This window comes from Eptesicus fuscus, chromosome 10, assembly GCF_027574615.1.
Source record: "Eptesicus fuscus isolate TK198812 chromosome 10, DD_ASM_mEF_20220401, whole genome shotgun sequence".
In the NCBI taxonomy this organism is placed as follows: domain Eukaryota; kingdom Metazoa; phylum Chordata; class Mammalia; order Chiroptera; family Vespertilionidae; genus Eptesicus; species Eptesicus fuscus.
Window position 1 is genome coordinate 46,240,238 of NC_072482.1, and position 21,990 is coordinate 46,262,227.

General features: G+C 47.4%; 2 protein-coding genes across 2 annotated transcripts in view; one reads left to right on the forward strand and one right to left on the reverse strand.

Annotated features, from left to right (window-relative positions):
• The first annotated feature begins 1,177 nt into the window (after positions 1 to 1,177).
• GJA10 (gap junction protein alpha 10) lies at positions 1,178 to 2,506 on the forward strand. Its single transcript, XM_008139827.3, is given in 5 exon segments — positions 1,178 to 1,349; positions 1,352 to 1,541; positions 1,543 to 2,141; positions 2,144 to 2,261; positions 2,263 to 2,506. Coding segments are annotated over 5 exon segments (1,323 nt in total).
• Positions 2,507 to 10,382: 7,876 nt separating this feature from the next.
• BACH2 (BTB domain and CNC homolog 2) overlaps positions 10,383 to 21,990 on the reverse strand; it is a 335,928-nt gene continuing 324,320 nt past the window's right edge. Inside the window, exons 5-6 of the mRNA XM_054721928.1 lie at positions 15,621 to 15,827; positions 10,383 to 10,865 (exon numbers count right to left, since the gene is read on the reverse strand). Coding sequence (XP_054577903.1) covers positions 10,383 to 10,865; positions 15,621 to 15,827 — 690 coding nt within the window. The remainder of the gene's footprint in view (positions 10,866 to 15,620; positions 15,828 to 21,990) is intronic.

Below are 21,990 nucleotides of genomic sequence, written 5' to 3' on the forward strand. Positions count from 1 at the left end.
TGAGGGCTGGGCCAGGCATGTCTTGTTCATTGTTGAATTTCCTGGCATCTACTAGCTGCTAGAAAGATTTTGGTAAATATTGAAGGAATGAATTATGGAAAGAGAAAATTGTTTCATTATTTGTTTTAACCCAATAACACTTTCCTGCTTTTCCTCCATATATTTCACATTTGGAAGTCCTCCACATCTTAGAGGATTTTAACCTACCAAGTATTTTAGCCTCATTGAACCTTGAAAAACATTAAATTTTTTGGTGTGAACCAAATAACCTACTTATGTCAGCTTTGTCTCCATTTATTTTTCCAGATCTCAAGCTTGCTAGAGAAGCAGTTTATGTTCACTTTTCCTCCAAGTTAGCAAAGCTTCCATGAAAACATGTAATCATATGTCGTTGTTTATTATTTCTGTGTCTTCTTAATCTTTACTGCTATTCTGTGCCAGTTTCTGAGGGTTTATTTGCCTGATTTCTGTTTTCCTTACTTGTACTTTTAGTCTTGAGTGGGCGCCATGGATAATATATAATGAGGACCTTTGTTTTTCTGCTGATGATTATTTCTGTGAGAGGAACTGAGTTTTAAAGTGAAAAGACAATTCAGCCCACTGCTATTTATTGATATCTTCTGTGTGCAAAGACAAAAATGCTACAACCATCACACAACCCATGTTAGGTACAGTGCCACAGTAAGAGTTATTTAAGATCATGTAGGATGTATGGTAAATGGGGCATCTCAGATGATAGAAAAATGAGTAAAATGGTGGAATAGATGGCATTGTACAAACATGAGGGCCAATGCATATGTCAGAATGACAGTCAACTTTGTGTGGGAGAGAACAGAATAGGAAGGATATTGGATCAGATTGTGGAGAGTTTTTAGTGTTTTTTCAAAATTGGATATTCCCTGGAACCATCCTATTTCATCAAGCATGGTCCATAAATATTAGGGCTGGGAAACCACTCACAGTTTTACTGGCATGAAAAAGCAATCTGCTGTTTTAATGAGCCTGAGTCTTTATACATTACATCCAGGGGTGCTATTAACCTCTGTGTTCTCTGTATTTCAGGCATTAGTCTCTTACCATGGGGGATTGGAACTTATTGGGTGACATTCTAGAGGAAGTTCACTCCCACTCAACCATCGTGGGGAAAATCTGGCTGACCATCCTCTTCATTTTCTGAATGCTGCTACTTGGTGTGGCTGCTGAAGATGTCTGGGATGATGAACAGTCAGCCTTTGCCTGCAACACCCAGCAGCCAGGTTGCAACAATATCTGTTATGATGATGCATTCCCTATCTCTTTGACCAGATTCTGGGTTTTATCAATCATCTTCGTGTCTTCTCCCTCTCTGGTGAAGGCCATGTCCTTTATAGACTCAGGGCCTTTGAAAAGGAGAGGCAGAGGAAAAAGTCACACCTTAGAACCCACATGGAGAATCCAGGGCTGGAATTGGAGGAGCAACAAAGGATAGATAGGGAACTGAGGAGGTTACAAGAGCAGAAGAGGATCCATAAAGTCCCTCTGAAAGGATGTCTACTGCGTACTTGTCTTACACATCTTGATCAGACCTGTACTGGAAGTAGGGTTTATGGTAGGCCAGTATATTCTCTATGGGTTTCAAATGCACTCCCTCTACAAATGCACTCACCCTCCATGCCCCAATGCAGTGGATTGCTTTGTATCCAGGCCCACAGAGAAGACCATTTTCATGCTCTTTATGCACTGCATTGCAGCCATCTCTTTGCTCCTTAATGTACTAGAAATATTCCATCTGGGAATCAGGAAAATCAGGAGGGCATTTTATGAGAAGTCAGGCAATGAGGGCATTGATGATGAAAGGGCCCCTCCTTTTCATTTGAGAAAATATTCAGTGACCCAGCAGGACGTGACTTGCTCCCCCTTGTCTGAAAGAACATCTCTACTTCAAGCCAACAACCAGCAACAAGTCATCCAAGTCAGTGTGCCGAAGTCTAAAACCTTGTGACAAATCCCACAACCCAAGCCACTTGAGGTAGATCCTTGAGGTAGTAAAAAGGACTGGGCTGAGAAGGGTCAGCACAGCGGACAGCTCCATGTCCACAGCCCATGTCCCTGGGATGACTGTGCTAGAGTTCAGCACCCGGGACAGCAACCAGACCATTCTTCTTTGGTATACAGACTGCTATGTCCCAGTACTGGCTAGGCACAATGATGCCTCCTAGACATTGTCCATCCTATGCAATAGGAACCTGGGGGCAGTCCCAGGACTGGCAACGCTCAAGGGAGCCTCTCAGATTTGCACTGTCACTTCAGAGACAGCGATGGCAGCGTGAGAGAGAGTGGAGTCTGGACAGACAGATCTCTCTCGGGCAGTCGCAAGGGCAGCTTACTGTCCAGGCTGCTATCTGAAAAGGGACAGCTGCACAGTGACTCAGGTAGCTTCAGTTCTCGGACTAGCTCGTGCATTCTGCATCAGCAAAACAGCCCCTTGCTCTGCCTTCAGCCACTGGGCACAGAACATCAATGGTAAGTAAAGACAGACTAACTGATCAAGGAACTATTACAAGAAGTGTTCCACTTTGGCCCCTTCGTAGCCTTCCATTTCCTTCTTCATGGTGTGTATATGTCTGTGTTGAGAGAGAGGGAGAGGAGGAAGGGGAAGTTTATTTATAGAGAGTTAAATTCATTCATTCAAGAAATTCAACTCATGAAATAACCTTCATTGAAAACTTTATATCCATCTGACTTTCAGGTGCTGGGTGTGTAAATAGATAAAATACTATCTCTGCCATAAAAAGGAAAGTTAGGTAAACATGTAAATGTGATTATGTGTAAGGTACATGTTACGGGGTGTGCAAAGGAGGGAGTGGTCACTTCTTTATGGATGGGTCAGGAAAGGCTTCATAGTTTTTACTTTTCAATTGCAATTGACATTTAAGATTGTATTAGTTTCAGGTGTACAGTGCAGTTGTTAGATAGGCATTTATGTAACTTACAAAGTGGTTATCCCCAATAAGTCTGGTACCTACCTGGCACCATGCAAAGTTATTACAATATTATTGCTTATATTCCGTAGGTTGTACTTTACATTCATGACTATTTTTTAACTGCTACTTGTACTTTTTAATCCCTTCACCTTTTCACCCAGCCTCCATCCCCCTTCCACTTGGCTACCCTGTCTGTTTTCTGTATCTATACATTTGTTTCTGTTTTGTTTGTTCACTTATTTTGTTTTTTAGATTCCACATATAAGTGAAATATGCTATTTGTCTTTCTCTGACTTATTTCACTTATAATTCCTCTAGGTTCATCCATGCTTGTCACAAATGGTAAGATTTCACTCTGTACTATGACAGTAATATTCTATTGTATATATGTACCGCATCTTCTAAAGCTTCATAGTTGAAGTGACTTTTGAACTGCATTGTCAAAGATGTGAGTTTTCCAGGCCTAGGAGAACTGGGGTCCATGGACGAGGCCATCCAGTAGAGGGCACAGCACAGACAAAGGGAAAGGTGTGACAGCAGGGCTCTCTGGGGAGTCACGTTTGGTGGAGCACAGGGTGGAAGGAGGGCTGTGGGAGAGGGAAGGCTGGAGAAGGGAGCATGGAGGCCTGGAAGGGTGGCAATGGAGAGCTCAAAGGGGATGTGCAGCAGAGGAGTGACTGGGTCAGAGTCACTTTAGAAAGCTCTTTCTGCCACAGTGTGGACAACGGATCAGAGGAGGGATTGTTTGTAACCTTGAGGTGCCCTTGTCTCACTCCATTGTTTTCATAGCTCTGGCATTTAAAAGTCATATACAAATATTTGGGGATATATCTCAAAAAGACTAAAATCAATATCATATCGATTTTAATTCTGTTCTCTGAAAAGCCACTGTGGAATAAACATTCCTGACCATTGTAAGACATAATAGATATTTATTGTAGATTCTTTTCAATTCTGGAAAAAAGAATGACATTTGCTTTACTCACTGCTCCAAACTGCTTTTGTTCATTAAACAACTCTTCCAGGTTTAGAGGTGGAACTTCCCCGTTAAGCTCACTTGGTTAAGCTCACACACTTGGTTTTTCCTTTGTTTCTTTCTTTGGGTTAATAGTGATTGAATCCCTCTAATCCAGTTTCATATCTCCTATGAATTTAGAGATTTTTTTTTTTTTACTGCACCAAAGCCATACCTCAAGTATGAATCATCCTACCTAGATTTTTCCTAAAATGCTTCTCTCAAACTGATACTCATTTCTTGCCAGTGACCAGTCATCTACGTAGGAGACTGTGTTCAGTATCAATGCATGGGTGCTCAGGACCCTATGCCAAACCACAGCAGGGTTGGGTTCTCAACTCTGGCTACAAGTTACTAGTACAGTCATCTGAGAGCTTTACTTTTTTTTTTTCATGCCCAGGACTCACCTGATTCTAATTAAACCAGAATCTCGGGGATTAAACCAGAAACTCTAATTAAACCAGAAACTCCTTGCCCTGCCCCTCCTTGTATCTTGTTGTTGATTTCTTTTCTCTGTTTACTTTCATTTAGCTTTTGGTTTGAGATAATTGCAGGTTCACATCATTGTAAGAAACAACACCCTCCCACAGCTCCCCCCAGTGGTGACATAGGCAACATCACCAAACCCAAACCAGGAAATGGGGTTTAATGTCTTTCATCTGCTCTCATAAGGACTAGGGGTTTTGAAAATTCAGAGACGAGGAATCACTTTGGCATGATCACATTTTTAGCCTTCTAATCAGATCACTCAGGTAACAGATCAGGGTGTGAACTAGAGGGAGAGACACGGCTTCTCTGGGAGCAGAGATTTCCTCAGGCCAGCAGCTCTGTTGTCTGTAACAGGGACCCGAGGCAGAGGAAACCAGTTTACAATGCATAATGATATGTCTTTATTTCATCAACAGAAATGGTGTCTAGACAAAATTTAGTTAACACTAGCAATTCAACTGAGTGAAAATTTTTTTTTGCACAATAGTGTATTTACAACGAGTAAATGAAGTTTCAATTCATTAGTTCATAGCAATGCTTTCCCCCCCCCAAAAAAACCGGTAAAAATTCTTAGTTACAGAGAATAAGCATCAACAGCCGTTTTCATCTTTACAATAAAAACCACAAGAAAAACCACAATCACTTAGAAAATAAAAGACAAGCCTAAGAACTAGTATAATAAACTGATGCACTGAATTAAGTTACATTAATCGCATAGAATCTGTGTAAAAAGTATGTAGAAAAACACCTGATGTAACCTGTTACAGTCGTTGACCAGTTATGAGAGGTACAGAGGGTTATACAGGTAGATATGTGTGAAAACTGTCCGTATTGTTCGACCTGGGGAGGAGGAGAGGCGGGGCTGCGGCCCCTTGCATACACTGAGAAGACCCTGTTTTGAATATGGCCTCTGGAGTTTGTAAGGCATATATTAGAGGTGCACTTGCCTCCGACTGGTTCTGGAACAAATTCTCACAGGCCCTTTTGGCCTCCCAAGCGAAAGGCGGGTGCTTGCCCTGAATGGCTCACGGTGTCTAACCAGCACCCAAAGCTCCCAAGTGCATCTGGAATCTTCCTGATTACTCGCTAGAAGTTGCAGGTCTTCTACATCCCAGCGTGCACGGGCGCCCCAGCACTCACACATGCAAAGTGCACTGTCCTCGAGCGGCGGTCACCCCTCTGCCTCCAGACATGTTTCGGTAGAAGACTTAGCATCAGTCTGTAGGAAAACCCCTCTTTGTCCAAGTCCCTTTCCCCTTTCCTGATACACATAGTCGGACCACCCCACGGGAGCATTGGGCACTGAATGCCAGTCTACCTGAAATGAATGGTCTGGGTGCACTTCTGCTTCTAAGGAGGGCCACGGTTTCCTCTGAGGTCAATAACCTGGAATGAACGTGCGAGTCAGAGCTGTCTGTCCATTGCTTGGTACTGAAATGCGCACACCACGCCACGCCATGAAATCATCTCCATATTACAATGAAAACACACTGATAGTCATTTGATATAAATATTACCTCCCAGGGTGGAGTGTAGGAAAATACTATACATTTAAACTTTTCTTTGCAAGAAATGTTTTGCACCGTCAGTTGAATAATTTATCCTTGATCTGCCACAATAGTTATTTTCTATGTACAAATACTATTTGCACGTATTTGTGTGCAAGTATCTTCTATTCTGCAGCATCCGACTTCGATGCTTGGGTCATGAGATGGCTTGGGCAGTGTTAGAAACACACAGCTTGAACATAGAATGCCTCCCCACGGCCACCCAGGGCACTGCGCTGCGGACTGACCTGCCAGAAACTGAACCTACAACAAAATCCTCAACTTGGGGAAGAAACACTAACTCACAATCCAGTGAACAGCTTTAGTCTTTAAAAACACACACACACACATACCACGTTCTCTAGTCTATTTACAGTGGTGAGGAAAACACTTGGATTCTTGCTTCCTTCTGGAGCGGTTTGAAGTCCTTTACTAAGCGGCCCCCAGTTTAAATGGGGTCTGATGTATAGAACTAGGGAGCCAAGAAGGGCTTTGAGAGAGCCTGGCAGGCTTCTGCTCGTGCTCAGAGGATTATGCTGCCCCACAGTGAATCGGCTCACAGGGCAGGACTTGGTAGTTTCTTAAACGGCTTATCACGTTTACACTTCTGCTTGTTTCTCCTTCTTGAACGGCCATCATAAAGCATTAAAGGAGAAAGTGTAGGTGTGGACCGCTTGGCAATAGCACTGCACGTCACACTGTGCCCACCTGACCTTGAGCAGCCTTCCCGGGCGAGCCCTCTCTCGGCTCCCTGCTCTCCTTGTCAAGAAGTGGCAGTTGGCTTACTAATCAACAGCCTTTTGTTTTTTTTTTTTTTTTAGTTCCTTGGGAAAGCAAGACAGGGATTAAATCCAAAATCATAGTGCATCTTAAAAGCAGCATACCTTCAGAAAGACAGTTAATAAATTACTCGTACACCATACAAAACCACACCTTCTGCTGCAGCTCACCTCTGACGCCGGAGTCATGGCCAGGGAACCCAGAGGGGAGAAGCAGGAGGGCCTAGGAACTGCCAGCTTTTTTTTTTTTTTTTTCAACTGCTTTGTTCCAGAATCAGTATGTAATGAAGTTCATTTATTCAAGGCACCCCCAGATAACGCAGAGAAACAAACACATACAGCAAAGCACTCGCCTGCCCAAAGCCGGACCAACCTGAATGAAGTGAGGCCGTCTGGAGACACACACAGAACAAAGGTGGGTCCGAGGGGAGGACTAGATTCGGGCAGCTCTTAGCCCGTCACCTCCAACCCGTCACCTCCACTGCCCCTGCCCCGACAACCCAGACACTTAGGGACCCTGCTTGGCTGGCATAGGGATCCTCCTACACAGCCCATGGCGGGAGGGTCCTTTCTTTTGGTAAGAAAGACCCTAAAGAACACTGTTCCTTACGGTTCACTTGCTTTTCCTTTTCCTACGAGACACAGGCTTCCCTAAGGGACCCCAGGGGAAGGAACAGGCTGGTTTTAAAAATTCCACTTGAGGCAATTTGGATTCTGGTCCCCAGCTAGTCCTCCCTTTGAATGGACCAGGAAATGATCTTGACAAACACACGTTTCAGAGCAGTACCAGACACGGGCATGTCGCATTGCACGAAGTTATTCGCTGTTCATGGCGGATGGTGAACAAAATCGGAGCAACTTGTTCAAAAAGAAATCGAAAGGCAGTTTTTCAAGCAGTGTTTGTAACCAGTTCCTACAGCGAGGGTTTGGTTGGGGAGAGGAAGAAAAGCGAGGCGGGGGCTGGCGGGAAGAGGAGGTGGACGGAGTCAGGGTGGGGAGAAAGAAGGAGCGCCCCTCCCACTGGGAGTGGCCGTGGCACAGGTGCGTGCGGACGGACCCACAGGGAGGGATGGGCGGAATGTGGTCAAGACTACCAGTTGCACGTGAGTTGTTACCAGGATAAAGGATGCCAACGAGTTGTTTGGACCTGGTTGTGATCTGAGCCGAAAACATTCCTTTTTTGAAAAAAGAGGTCACGTAAAAAAGGAAACAAGAGCGTTCAAAAAACAAAATACTGTTGGCTGACTCCACCACAGCACAGACTTGGGATGGATCACGTGATTCACACTGAGTGTAAATTCGAGCTGTCACCAGCTTTCCACCGAGGCGGGCGGACCCCTTGGTGAAGCACAAGACCTGCCTACTAGGCGGAGAAATGCCAACCACCGCGATGACAGGGGCAGCTCTGGTCCAGAGCTCACTGAGACACACACACACACACACACACACACACACACACACACGAGGGAACGAAAACCCAGAGGCAGGTTTTAAAAGTGGGACTAGTTTAAAAGAAAAGCCTTTTTGTGTGTTTTAATCCTACGGCATGAACCAACGTATTTCTGGCATTCATACATATTCCAACGTTTAAGCGCTAATATTTGTACAGAAGAAGTTAATAATACTAAAACATGTTACTATGATTTCACTTTTGCCTACATCATATACTAATTCCCCCTTTTACATGCAGCTTTAATATTGTCCAAACAATGGCACAAATAAAGAAACAAAGTCAACCATCTAGTCCCCAGTGCCCACCACCCCATCCCCACATCAAACCCTTAGGGACTCTTACCCCGGCCAGGCTGCTGGAGCGAGGGAGCTGATTCCTCCTCCTCTGCGGCTGGTGCGGGGTCTCAGCACACTCTCCTGTAAACGTGGCCAGGGGCCCACACCCGCCCCCCCCCCTCTCCCCCCCCCACCCCCTAGCCAAGGGAAGCTGCTCTCTGTGGGTTGCAAGCCAACCAGTTTTGCAGCAAGAGAAGAAAATGATCATCAGGTGAGGGCAGGTGTGTGTGTGGTGGGGGCAGGGTCAGGGCGGGCTCCTGGCCACACCACATCCAAAGACTCAGAATGAAATCTGCCTGGGGACAAGAGGCTGGCGGAAAACCTCAGAGTTCAACTCGAAGCGTTTGGAGAAGAAAGGGAGGAAGAAATGCTCTCGCCTGTGTCCGGGACAGACCTCAGGCTCACTCTGACCTGCTCTCTCCTACTCTGCGTGAGCTGCACTGACCCAGGGCAGCCGTGTAGAGGCAGGGCCTTGGGGCTGCAGGTCACCCCTTCAGGTGAGTTCTCCCAGGAGGCCAGTCCTGCTCAGCCAAGTCCTTCCAAGGAGAAGGTCCTGCCGCACTGCACTCCCAGGGCAAGCGAGGCCGGATGAAGTGTTGAAATGAATGGGACTTACTCCCTGGGTGAGAAAACAGCTGTGACTTATTTCCAGGAGCCAACACCTGCTGTTTCGATGCACTTTCGAGTGAGATGCCCAAACTCTCTCCCCACATGGGAATCTGAACATCCAGCATCAACTCCGAACTCTCCACCTGCATTTCGACTCTGCTTAGGAAAGGTGGGGAGGAGGTGAGATAGAAAAATATTCAAGCAGATTACTGTCGACACATCCTAGGATGAATTCATTATTTGGCAAGATTGTTTTTTTTCCTACATAATTATCACCTGAGTGGTTTTTTTTAAATGAGCTAAAATGTTTTACTTTTAAACTAAAAGCAAAGAATATACAGTATACTCGAGTTATACGGAAGTTACAACTTCATTTAAGAAAATAGGTTTGACCCAAAACTCAGTGCAAGTGGCAAAGTTGACCATGACTGTACAGTGTCTGCAGAAACAAACAAACCCACAAACTCAGATGACACCACCTGACGGTGCCAAACCCAAACCAAACAGAAAAGGCTGTCTGAAACAAAAACCTTAAAATGAGAACTCCCAACATCGAATTCTGTCCATAAATAAGTACAAATTGAAGTTGAACTGTGAAGCAAGAAAAAAAAAAATGACCATGTTAACAGTTACCAAACTAGATCTAGCATCAGAGACAAAAGAAGAGGAATGTTGGAACCTGTCTGTCAATGAGAAATGAAGTTTCCAGTTTTAGGATGAGAAAATTGAGGCATGCAGGACTTTTGCATATGGAGATATATATATTTTATATATATATATTATATATAATATGTACAGTCTAGCTATAAAACTTTGATGTGTATAGAAGCTGTCTTCAATGAAAAAAATTGAACATTCAGAAGAAATTCCTGAGATAGGGTTTGTGACATGGGCCACTGAGAAAAAAATCCGTGGTTGGGTCCTAGAGGTGTTATCGTCCATCCCTGTTAAGATTGACATTAACCCACAGACAGACAGTGTCACACTGTTGTCTTTCCTTGCCGGGGCAAGGGGTAGCACCATTGTGAAGGTAACGATCACTCCTGCGTGGAGAGAGGAGGGAATCCTTGGAAACAGTATTGCTGCTGAGACCGCTGTAGTGTGCACCAAATTCCTTCTTGGTTCTTCCAGACGACAGCTGGACAGCGCCACCTGGTGGGGAGGTGTGAGAACGCGGAGGCGGGCCGCCTCCCTAGGTGTACTCTTTCCTGGGCTGTTCGTCAGTTGTACACTTATCAGTCATTTCCTGGCAGAAGTCCACGGTCACCGTCTGGCTCCTGGGTTCAAGAGGAGGGCCTCTCTCTGAGAAGGTTCCTGGGTCAGTGCCTTCCAGCCTCCGCGCAGAAGTACAGTTCTCTGAGGCGTTGCTGGGGGCCCAGGGGGGCCCGGGCGGAGCTGCACCCTGCTCCAAACAGCAGGGCACGGTGTCCCCAGCCGCACACGGAGGGGCGGCCAGGTTCTGCTCCACGCCCAAGGGCGCGGGGCTAATACTGGAGGCTGTAGGGAGACCCATGGGTCTGAGGACAGGGCAGTACCGATGCAGGGCCTGGACCTGCTCGGGGCTCTGGATGTCTCGGCAGACTTCCTGGGAAAGGCAGGAGAAGTTGTCCAGCAGTTCCCCCATGCACGCTTTCAGCTGGTTCCTCTCGGACAGCAGCTTCTCTTTCTCGCACACCTGGACACCGGGGAAACAAGAGACGCCGGTCAAGCCCGCGCCGGACCCGAGACCTTGCTGCTGGGCTTTCCAGGATCCAGAAACTCAAAACATATACATCCAGGGAGCCTGGACATGCACTCCTGCCAGGTCTCCTGTCTGCGCTGCCCACCCGGACGGGCACTGATCCTGACACCCCTCCCCTACCCCCCCATGGCAGCTCTTTGTCCCTCTCGGTGGCCTGGCCAAGCGACCAGTAAAATCACCACCAACCAGAACACTTCTTTATTTTTTTTAAAAGATTTTATTTTTTAAAATTATTATTTTTTAACCCTTACCCGAGGACATTTTTTCCATTGATTTTTTTAGAGAGAGTAGAAGGGAGAGGGAGAGACAGAGGAACACAGATGTGAGAGAGACACATCTATTGGTTGCCCCACACACGCCGTGGACCAGGGCTGGGAGTCTGCAAGCGAGGGACATGCCCTTGACAGGAATCGAACCTGGGACCCTTTGGTCCACAGGCCAAAGCTCTGTCCACTGAGCAAACTGGCTACGGCTCGGAGCACCTCGGGAGTCAAGGTTCCTGTTTCTTGGAATTTGGGGTTTGCAGGGAATCAACTGGAAAACTCTTGGTCTCAAACCAAGAGCTGAAAATCTCCCCCAGATGTATTAGATTGCCATTTTTGAAGGTCAAAAACAATTGAGCAAGGCAAAACTATGGCGATCAGTGATTGCCAGGGGATTGGGGTGGGGTGGGAGGGAGGAATAGGCACAGCACAGAGAATTTTTAGGGCAGTGAAACTATTCTGTGTGATAGATACATGGTATTATGTTATTATACATTTGTCCAAACCCATAGACTGTACCCCAAGAGTAAGCCCCCATATAAACTGTGCACTGGGGTGATTTTTTTGGGGGTTACTCCTCACCTGAGGATAGTTTTCCATTTATTTTTAGAGAGAGTGGAAGTGAGAGGGAGAGAGAGAGAGAGAGAGAGAGAGAGGAACATTGATGTGAGTGAGACACATCAATCAGTGGGCCCCAACCAGGGCCAGGGATCGAGCCTTCAACTGAGGTATGTGTTCTAGACCAGAATCAAACCCGGGGCTCCTCAGTCCATGGGCAGCTGCTCTATCCAAGGAGCGAAACCCGTCAGGGCGACTTTGGGCGATTCTGATGCGCCAGTGTAGGCTCACCGATTGTAACAAATGTAACTGGTGGGGCATGTTCATAATGGGGGAGGCTGGGAGTGTGCAGGAGCAGGGGGCATGTGGGAATTATGTTTGCTATTCAATTTGGCTATGAACCTAAAACTTCTTGAAAATATTTAAACTATGGAAATTTAAAAAATGTGGTTATTGGCAATTCCAGATGGTTCCATCCAACCTCAGCAGGCTGACCGGGTAGTGAAGCTGCCTCTCCCTGGACAGCAAGAGGGCACACAGAGCTGTGGAGACCGAGGTTCTCAGATGTTTTCCTTCAAGAAAATCCCACACAAGCTCCTGTGCTTCTCAAATCCATCACCCCCTCAGAGGGATGAATTTAGCACCAGAGGGGAGAGGGGTTAAGGTGTTACCACAACCACTTGTGTGAGGAGAGAGGCTCAGGAGGCTCCAAGGCGGGCACGCAGTGAAATGGAGAAACTACACATCGAGGGCAGCAAGGAGTGAGTGAGTCCTCACCAGCGCTGTGCATGGGTGGGCAGGAGGGGCGAGGAGAGGGTGGGAGAGAAAATGAAGCGGGGGACAGAGTGAGAGGGTGGGGGGCACACATCCGATGTGGGGGCTCCTACACAAGCTGCATGTGCCCATCTCGAATGCAGCCCGGCAGGCGGCGTGCGCAAGTCTGTCAGAGACAGAGATTTATATGCGGAAAGGGCACCTGCTAAAATATTTATAAATTTTCCAAGAAAACATGTTTTAAAAATGAAAAATAAACAGATGTACAAGTGCAACTCGAGAGAAATACATTATGCAAGTTTGCAGAAGCTGAGTGGCATGCCGGAGACAGCGTGGGAGTGGGGAGTGAGAGTGTCGTGCTGGGGACGTGTGGGCGGGATCAGAGTTGGCCCTGCCAGAGCCACCTGCCACTCAGGCCAGGCGAGTGGGCGCAGCTCCCCAGCTAGAGGGCGGTGGGGAAGAAGCCAAAACCATCCAGGCTGTGCAACCTGGACCTTCTGTGCTGTAACCTGGAAGGCTGTAAAGAGGCAACGCCACACAGCCTGGGAGGGGACTCTGAGGGAATGGCAATCTTAATTCTGCCCCATCATCTTGGCCAAGCCACCGACCCCTCCGCACCCACTGACCTGCAAGATGTCCCGGGTCACTTTCTGGGGTGAAGAGGATGAAACGCTACGTGTGCCGGTGTTTTGGCTCACTGCACACATTAAGACTTGGTTAAAAGCAGGGAGCTCTATGGCACAGCTAGCTGTTCACCGACGAGCATGTGAAACTCATTCGGTGGTGAAATGCCGCATGTTACTTAAGGGGGTTCCAAAAAAGTGGTGGTGGTGGTGGGGGGGACGGGGGGAGAACCAGATGCCCTCTTGGCTTCCCAACTGAACAATATTAGCAAGAGCTTCAGATGTCTGCCTGGTGTGTGGCGCAGACTTACTATCTGTTTATATCACACGGTCGCTTGGGGAAGAACGCGAACTACAAAAACTGGGCATTTCTCAAACATGGGTGGTTGGAGTTATCCTATCGCCCGAAGAAGAGTGGAGGGCCGGCATTCCTACAGACCTGGGCCTAAGACCTTGCCGACTGGTACCTGTGGGCCCAGCCTGGCCTGGCTCCCCACCTAAGCCCAGCAGGCTCTCAGAAGACCCACACTCACCAGCGGCAATGTGGCGCTTGGCTTAAATGAAAAACGTTTTGTTGTGCTTAAAACAACATTAAAGAAAAATCTGAAACGAAGAAGTAATTCATAATCCCACGACCCACTTGCAATTTTAGGTCAACGGACATTTCCTGAGAGGTTTCAATGGGTCTGCCCTGGCCATTCAGAGATGATCACCAAACCGTCCTTGTTGCATGAAACCTACAGGCTCGGGCAAGGGGCTGGGGCGGCCGACACACACGCAGACAATGCAAGACTAATAATGCGACAAGCACAGAGCCAGAGGTCAGACGGGCTCCAGGGGCAGGTGCCAGCCTCACAGAGGCTCGGGAAAGGGCCTTCCTGGAGAGGGGGCAGTGACCTGTGTCTTAAAGAGCAAGGGCAGAGTTACAGAAGATAAACAGGGGGATGGCCGAGGTAGAGGGGAAACAACAGAGGCACAAGCACAGAGGTATAAAGAGTGGGAGATGTTGGGGGTCAAGCTGTAGGGAGAGAGTGGAAGGGTGCTGGAGAGCAAGACAGACTGAGTCATGGAGAGCACCAGCTGTCTCGCTGAGGAGTGTGGGCTTTATCTGTAGGTGACAGGAGCCACTGAAGATAGGCAGGTTTCCCCTGCTTGGTGGGTGTTAATTAAATAATAAAAAAGACTCTGAGGTCCAGGACTATCTTACTAACCCCTAACACTGCCCTGCCAGTGTGGCTCAGTGGTTGAGCGTTGACCTCTGAACCAGGAGGTCATGGTGCGATTCCCTGTCAGGGCACATGCCTGGGTTGCAGGCTCGATCCCCAGGAGGCAGCCGATCCATGATTCTCTCTCAGCATTGATATTTCTATCTTCCCCTCTCCCCTCCTCTCTCTGAAATCAATAAAAACATATATACATATAAAAAGTAAAGTCTTAAAAAATAACTCGTAACATTTATTCATGCTTTTCAAACGCCTGGCTCTTAGGTTCGCTTTAGGATGGTGGCTTACCAGGAGGCAAAGGATTGCTGCGTGCAGTCTGAAGACCCAAAGGTAGATCATGGCCACACTGTGTGGCCTCCCTCTTCCTTCCTCTTCCTCCCATGGCCACACTGTGTGGCCGCCCTCTTCCTCCCTGACACACACTTGGCACCTGAGCTCAGCGTCCAGGATTTGGCCAGCAGAAAGGTCCAGCTGAATGAGGTTGCACTGGTTGCCTGCAAAGCTGGTCGGGAGTGAGGCCACCTGGATTTATTTCCTGTAGCTTAAGGTTGCGTCTCAAGAAGAAGGGGCACAGAGCTCTGAGGGACAGGAAGCTTGGGGGATGGGAGCTTGTTCCCTGAGACAAAATACTCTCAGGCATAGGGAGGACGTGATAATCACGTGATAGTCACGTGGAGGCGGAATTGCAAAATCAAGGACCCTGGGACAGGGAAGGGCTTCAGGAGCGGAGCTGCCTCTCAGGAGGCAGGCGTCCTACCGCTAACGCACTCTCCTGTGGGAGGCAGGAGAGAAAGCAAGATTGGGAATCAGACAACTGGGTTGGCAGCCAAGTTATGCCACAGAGTGGGGAGTTACCTAACCCCTCTGCACTCTTGTTTCTGCCTCTGTGAATGGAGATAAAATAGTACCTAAGTCGTAGGGTTGATGTGAGGATTAACCTGCAGAAATACTTCAGAACAATACCTGGTCCACATACGCATGTGATCAATGCTAGCTATTAGAACACTTAGAATGGAAAATAGGAAAGAACTATCTCTATATAAAATACCGGCACGCGATTCCTCACCCTCACAGACACACCCGTTGCGGATATAAAGCTATTAATTTTTGCTGAGAAACTTGTTTACAAATGAACCCAAACTTCCCTGAATGGCGACCCTTCCCTCGGCTTCTCCAGCCTTCACTGCTGTGACTTTGCATCAGTCCTGTCACTCCAGGGTGCAGAGGGCAATGGGAGGGCCGACTCACCAATTTGCGGATTTCACATTCTAAATTCTGAATGCAGTCCAGTTTCCGCTTGCGGCAGCGCTGGGCCGCGATGCGGTTCTTGCTGCGCCGCCGGACGTCGTGAATGAACTCTAACTGTTCTGAGGTCAGCTTGTGCATCTTAATCATCATCTGGAAGTCGTTCCTCGGAAGATCTGTGATTTGATCTACAGGAAAGGGAAGTTTGACCTGGAACCAAGAATAACAAATGATGATTATGGCAGCTGGATTTTTAGTTTTCATTCTGGCAGGTAGAACATCAAAGCATGGTAAGAAAACCTCCTTTTTAAGATGACCGGGTAATATGGGAACTACTGAAAGCAAGCTGTGATTAATTCCTTCCTGTTTCAAATATAAATACGATGTAATATTCAGATAATCAAACAGAATGTGATCACACGAATTACACGGTGCTTATCATCCCCGAGACTTTTGAAGCAAGCAGCATGGAAAACACTGGAAAATGTGAACTTTTTCATTGCTACAGCACTTCAGTAAGAAGGATTCTCTAGCTCAGTGGTTCTCAACCTTTCTAATGCCGCGACTCTTTAATGCAGGTCCTCATGTTGTGGTGACCCCCAACCATAAAATTATTTTAGTTGCTACTTCATAACTGTAATTTTGCTACTGTTATGAATCGTGATGTAAATATCTGTGTTTTCCGATGGTCTTAGGCGACCCACAGGTTGAGAACCGCTAGCAGGGTCGCCTAAGACCATCGGAAAACACAGATATTTACATTACGATTCATAACAGTAGCAAAATTAGTTATGAAGTAGCAACGAAAATAATTTTATGGTTGGGGGTCACCACAACATGAGGAACTGCATTAAAGGGTCACGGCATTAGAAAGGTTGAGAACCACTGCTCTAGCTGGTTGAAACCTACTTCCATTGAGCCTCAACTCAATAAAACGACTATGTATAGAAAGAGACCACCTAAAGAATGGTCTGAAACCCTCGAATGAAGAGAGCATCACACACCCTGAAGATGCTGGAAAGATGGAACCATCGGCGTGATGCTCAGTTACCACGGCGTAAGGGAGACAGGGCGGTGACTCGGATAGGCTATTCCAGCACGGACAAGGAGTCAGAACTGGACTTTTGTCATTCCTACCAGATGTGAGACCTCAGACAAGTTACTCCACTTCTCTAAACCTCAGTGTGCTCATCTGGAAAATGGGCCATGCTTTTTAGGCTTCCACTGCTGTTCAAGTGTTAGGCTCTTTGGCAGATTGTATTTTCCAAAATGCAACGGCCATCCCATCTCACTTTTTCTTTTACAACGTGACATTGACCTCCTCCTATCGAGAGGATGCACGTTCCTGCCTCGACCAACACAGTGCAGCAGGAGCGATGGTGTAACTTCGGAGGTTAGGGCATCAAAGGTGTTGCCGCTTCCCCTTAGGCCTCCTCGATTGCTCTTTGTGGAGGAAACCAGCTATGCCTGTGAGAGGCCCATGTGGAGAAGACCTGAGGCCTCCAGCCAACAACCAGCATCACCTTGCCAGTCACAGGAATGAGCCACCAGGACGTGGATTTTCTGACCGTGTGGCCTCCCTCTTCCTCCCTGAGGCAGATATTATTATCAGCAAGATTCTCACTTTTTTTAAAAAATATTTTATTGATTTTTTACAGAGAGGAAGAGAGAGGGATAGAGAGTTAGAAACATCAATGAGAGAGAAACATCGATCAGCTGCCTCTTGCACACCCCCTACTGGGGATGTGCCCGCAACCAAGGTACATGCCCTTGACCGGAATCGAACCCGGGACCTTTGAGTCCGCAGGCCGACGCTCTATCCACTGAGCCAAACCGGTTTCGGCAAGATTCTCACTTTCAAACTCTTGACAAATCAAAGCCAATCAGCATTATTCAAAGGGAGGACTCTCGTCTCTTGAGGGATGGATCTGTGTCCTCCTCCTATTGTTGAATGCTTGGGTACAACCTTGTCTGTGGCGGTCTGCAACATTTAAGAACCACAGCCTTCTAGAGTCTCCTCAGCACTCATGAGGTAAACACGGGCCTGCAGCTTCCGGCAGTTGGACACTACCCTCTCCAAGATCCTTACTGAAGACCCTAGGGACTTTGGGGTTCAGTTCTGCTTCTGTTTCAGAAGCTCCTAGAAAAGGAAGGTAGCACATTGTTCTGCAGAGAGAGTTTCCCAGCACAGACTGCTTCGTGCTTGCTTCCACTAGAATTTGCTGTAGACGGACCAGCAGATGGCGCTATGCACCTATACTTCCTTCAAGCGCCTGCCCAGCGCTGTCCAATGCAAACAATGCCCGCTACATCTGTGATCCTACATTTCCTAGTAGCCACTGATTAAAATAATTCAAAGAAACGAAAACAGGTGAAATTAATTCTAATAAAACATTGAATGGAACCCTATAGAGCCAAAATATTTCAACATGTAATTAATAGGAAATTATTGTGATATTTTACTTTTTTGGATGGGAGGCACTAAATTTTCAAAATCCGAGGCGTATATGACACCTACAACATGTCATAGACCAGCCACAATTCTGGGGCTCTACAGCCACATGTGGCTACTATATTGGACTCGAGTGAAACTGAGGAATCAGAAAAATAGGTCAATTAAACCTGAGTTTCATTGATCAAAATATTTCTGGGTGAGGAAACCAAGCCCTCGCTAATATTCAGAAGGTGCAGTATTTTTGTCTGCGTTGTTGAGGGGAGGGTGATGAAGAAATTTTATCCCAAGCTCAGGCTTTTGCTTTGGTTACATCAGATGCAGGCGGACAGGAGCACAGATCCTGGCTTCTGTGACTAGAGAATCCCCATGCACAAAGGCAATCACAAACGATCATGTGGCTTTTCCACGGCTGGGTGCAACTGCTTTGTCAGGTTTCTCTGCTGCTCTGAGCCCACTGGATGCGGCATTTGCCGAAGGCTGCCAGTGGGCGCTGTGATTCAACTTGCACATGGTGAACTCGGCCCCATGGCACCTATGACACTTTTTGGCCCAAGAGAACAAAATCACAACGACACACATTACACCACTCTCAGCTCAGCCCCGCTCCGTCTGCTAAAGACGGGCAGCCAGGACAAACAGCTCCTTGTTATGGGCCCGGGAAGGGGCTTTGTCCATGGGGCTGTGTTTGCACAAGGCTTATACTGATATGAAAGAATGTTTGATTTCCCTTTCATACCCTTTGGATGACAAACAGACACTCAGATCCTGGACGGTGCCTAAATAACACAGAGGTCTGTGTGCGGGGACACGGATGTTGCCACACCAGGCAGAAGCCTTGTTTGCACAGCAGAGGTGGCAGCAGCTCTGGGCCTGGCGTCTCCCCTTCTGCCGACCACAAAGCCGTTCTGCTCCTGCTCTCAATCGTGTTTAGCGATTTTCAGAAAGAAAATATACCTATAGTTCAGGCCACAGGGAAAGTCAGAAGGCCTTCTGTAGCGAGAGTTACTGTATTCAGAAGCATCCAGGCAGTGAATATAAAACACTAGGGAAATAGGACAGAGGTTGACAGGAAAGGAGAAAAATCAACAATGCTCGTTTCAAAGTCCTTGAAGCAAAAGGCCATATAAAATTTCAGCAGAGCTGTTGCAACTCCAGTTGCTTTTTAAAGAGGTCAAAGGAAAAGAAAATAGCCATAGACTTTTTCTTCAATGTGAGGGGGGGAAAAAAGCAACAAAGCAAAACCCAAACACTCTTGTTGCTTTTTAAAAGGCTCTGTTTTCCCCTATAGTGAGGGAGAATTTCCACTGACACCGGAGGTTCGTCCCACAGGTGTTCTTGGAGAGGCTCGCTGGTCGCTCACCGCAGCTGCTTGCTATGGTCAGAGATGTGAGCTCCAAGCCAATGGGCATGGTCCCCAGAGATGAAGAGCGGGCACAGACCCCTCATGGAGCTGGGGGAACACTCCATTCTCAGGCTCGCAGGCACCCCCGCACTCTCCAAACGGGGCTGCAAAGTCCGCTAATGCTACTTGGCCTTTGGATACGCTGAAACACATCGAGAAGGCTGAGGCCCTTCTCCCTTTCTTCCAGAGAGTTCTTACAACCCAAACAGGCCTAATAGGACTTCCCGTCTTATTTATTGTCCTTCCACACACTTATTCTTCCAAGATTTAACTTCTCAGCAGTGGTTTGGTTTTCATTCACTGGACTCCGCAGATAGTGCAAAACACCCAACTAGACAAGATGAAGATCCTGCCAACTACCACCAGCCCCTGTCCGAAAGGCCGGCCTGCAGCTATACAGTCAACCACGGGCATATGACACTAAGCACTGAGCAGGCTGCACAGGAGGGGAAGGGCCCTCCTGTGGCTTTTCCATGGGATCGAGGGCCCGGATTTCTCTTCAGGCTCGGGGCCTCCGTGTAGGCGCCACCCGAGCTTTGGTTCTCGGTAGAGACTCTGAGAGTCAGCAAGCCCAGGGCCTGTGGCACTGGAGCCAGCCGGTGCCTCAGCGTGCATGGTCTGCCCCCGTTGACTTGACCTGGCCCCAGCTTCCTTCTTAGCGCAATGGGAGGAACAGGACAGAGGTGTTGCAGCTCAGCACCTGCACTGGCTGGTACAGCAGTGGCCAGAGGAGGGTGAGACCCTCTGGGGCCCCAGCTCCTGATCAGTCAGGGGAATGAGTGGCCCTGCCATGTGCCGAGGGACCTCTGGCCCCAGAGGCTGGCAAAAGGCGGGAGCATGCTGTGTGACTTCTGGAGGGTGAATGAAATCTAAATATTCCTCCTCGTGGGCCTGGCCAGGGCGTGCCAGTGCGTCCTCCTCCATAAACACTAATGAGCGGCTCCACGCCCCTCCCCTGCAACTGCCCAGCTTCTGCAGCCGATACACCCCTCTCTCCCAGATAAAAAGTATCATTTAAGAAATTATATGAGAAATATAACTTCTTGCAGAAAGTTCAAATATGAGACAAAAGAGGGGGAAAAGATTCCCCTCCCCAAACAGTAACACTCTTGCTTTGGTGGACTTCCCCGTGGCCTTGTTTCCTCTGAATATTTTACGGGGTTTTAATGAGACGGGTTGTCATCACCTCCTGTGTCTCTTAACACATCTCATGTGCCTGGTGTTTCTGGGTGGCTGCATGGGGGCTACGGGAGAAGGACCGAGATAAAACGTGGTAGAAGAAGCCGAAAACAAGCATCTATTTCCTCTAGAAATCCCAGTGGAAGCTGGTGTGTGAATCTTCTTCGCTATCTCCTTTTTCGGTTTCAGTATCAGAAGTTGAGTGGAAGCCACGGGAGTCGATCCTACTACCAGTATCCAGCTCTCCAAAGCTTCTACCACCTACGCTCTTACAAGACCCCAGATCTCTGGGAGTTGTCGGAGGAGGAAGCCAGATGCCCACTGGGGCTAATGACTCCAGTGCTGCTGGCATGGGGACAGTCAGCTCAGCGCTGGGCAGATGCCAATGACAACATCTCCCTCCCAGACTAAGAAATGTTTCCTGAACAATTGTCCTTTTACCCTAGAGTCTCATGGGCAAACGCAGGACACCTGGGATTCAGTTGTGACACTGCAATCAATTAGCCGTGTGACTGCAGGCAAGTCTTCCCTCCTCTCTGTCCTGAAGTTCTGTGAGGGTCTGTGAGTCAGAGTCAACATCTGCCCTGCTCATCTTACAGGACTGCTGCGAAGACTAAAATTGGATAGGAGATGGAGAAAGTACTTTGAAATGTTGGAATTGCCTTATAGATCTGACATATTGTTAATAATAACATTATCACTTCTATTTAATAGCTCTATTTTTCTTTGTCACATGGTTCCTTATTCTAGACATACCGTATGCTTTGAAATTCCAGATGCTAAGCACAGCTTTCTAGACATCACAAAAGGACTGTTTTAGTTAGAAATATGGCTGACATCTATGCTGCCCAGCAAGGCCTTCTTTTCATTAGGTGGACCAATTACAGACATGTGAAAAAAAGATGCCTGATTCAACAAACCACTTAAGCAACTGTAAACATTTTGCGTATAACATGTGTCTGGAAGTCAGCATTTGGGTGGGAGAGTTAGAGCCAGACAAGCTCATCTAGGTGGTTATGCCGGTGCCTCAGCGTGCATGGTTGTCTGGCTCTAACTCTCCCACATGTGTCAGTGTTGGTGCTGGGCCTTATTTCTCCCTGCCCCTGGCTCCTATAGAAACACACAAGGATATACACACACTCACATACTTGATCCCTCTTGACATGATCCATGTTAATAAAGCAAACGCAACTAATCCAATACTTTTGGCCATCTTTCTAGTACTTTCTGACTAAAGTTCACAATGGATTAGAAATGCTTGTGGTACAAAACTGTGTCACTAAGAAGCTTCCTACTTAGAAAACACTTGTGACTTTTCCATAACTTTCAAATATTAA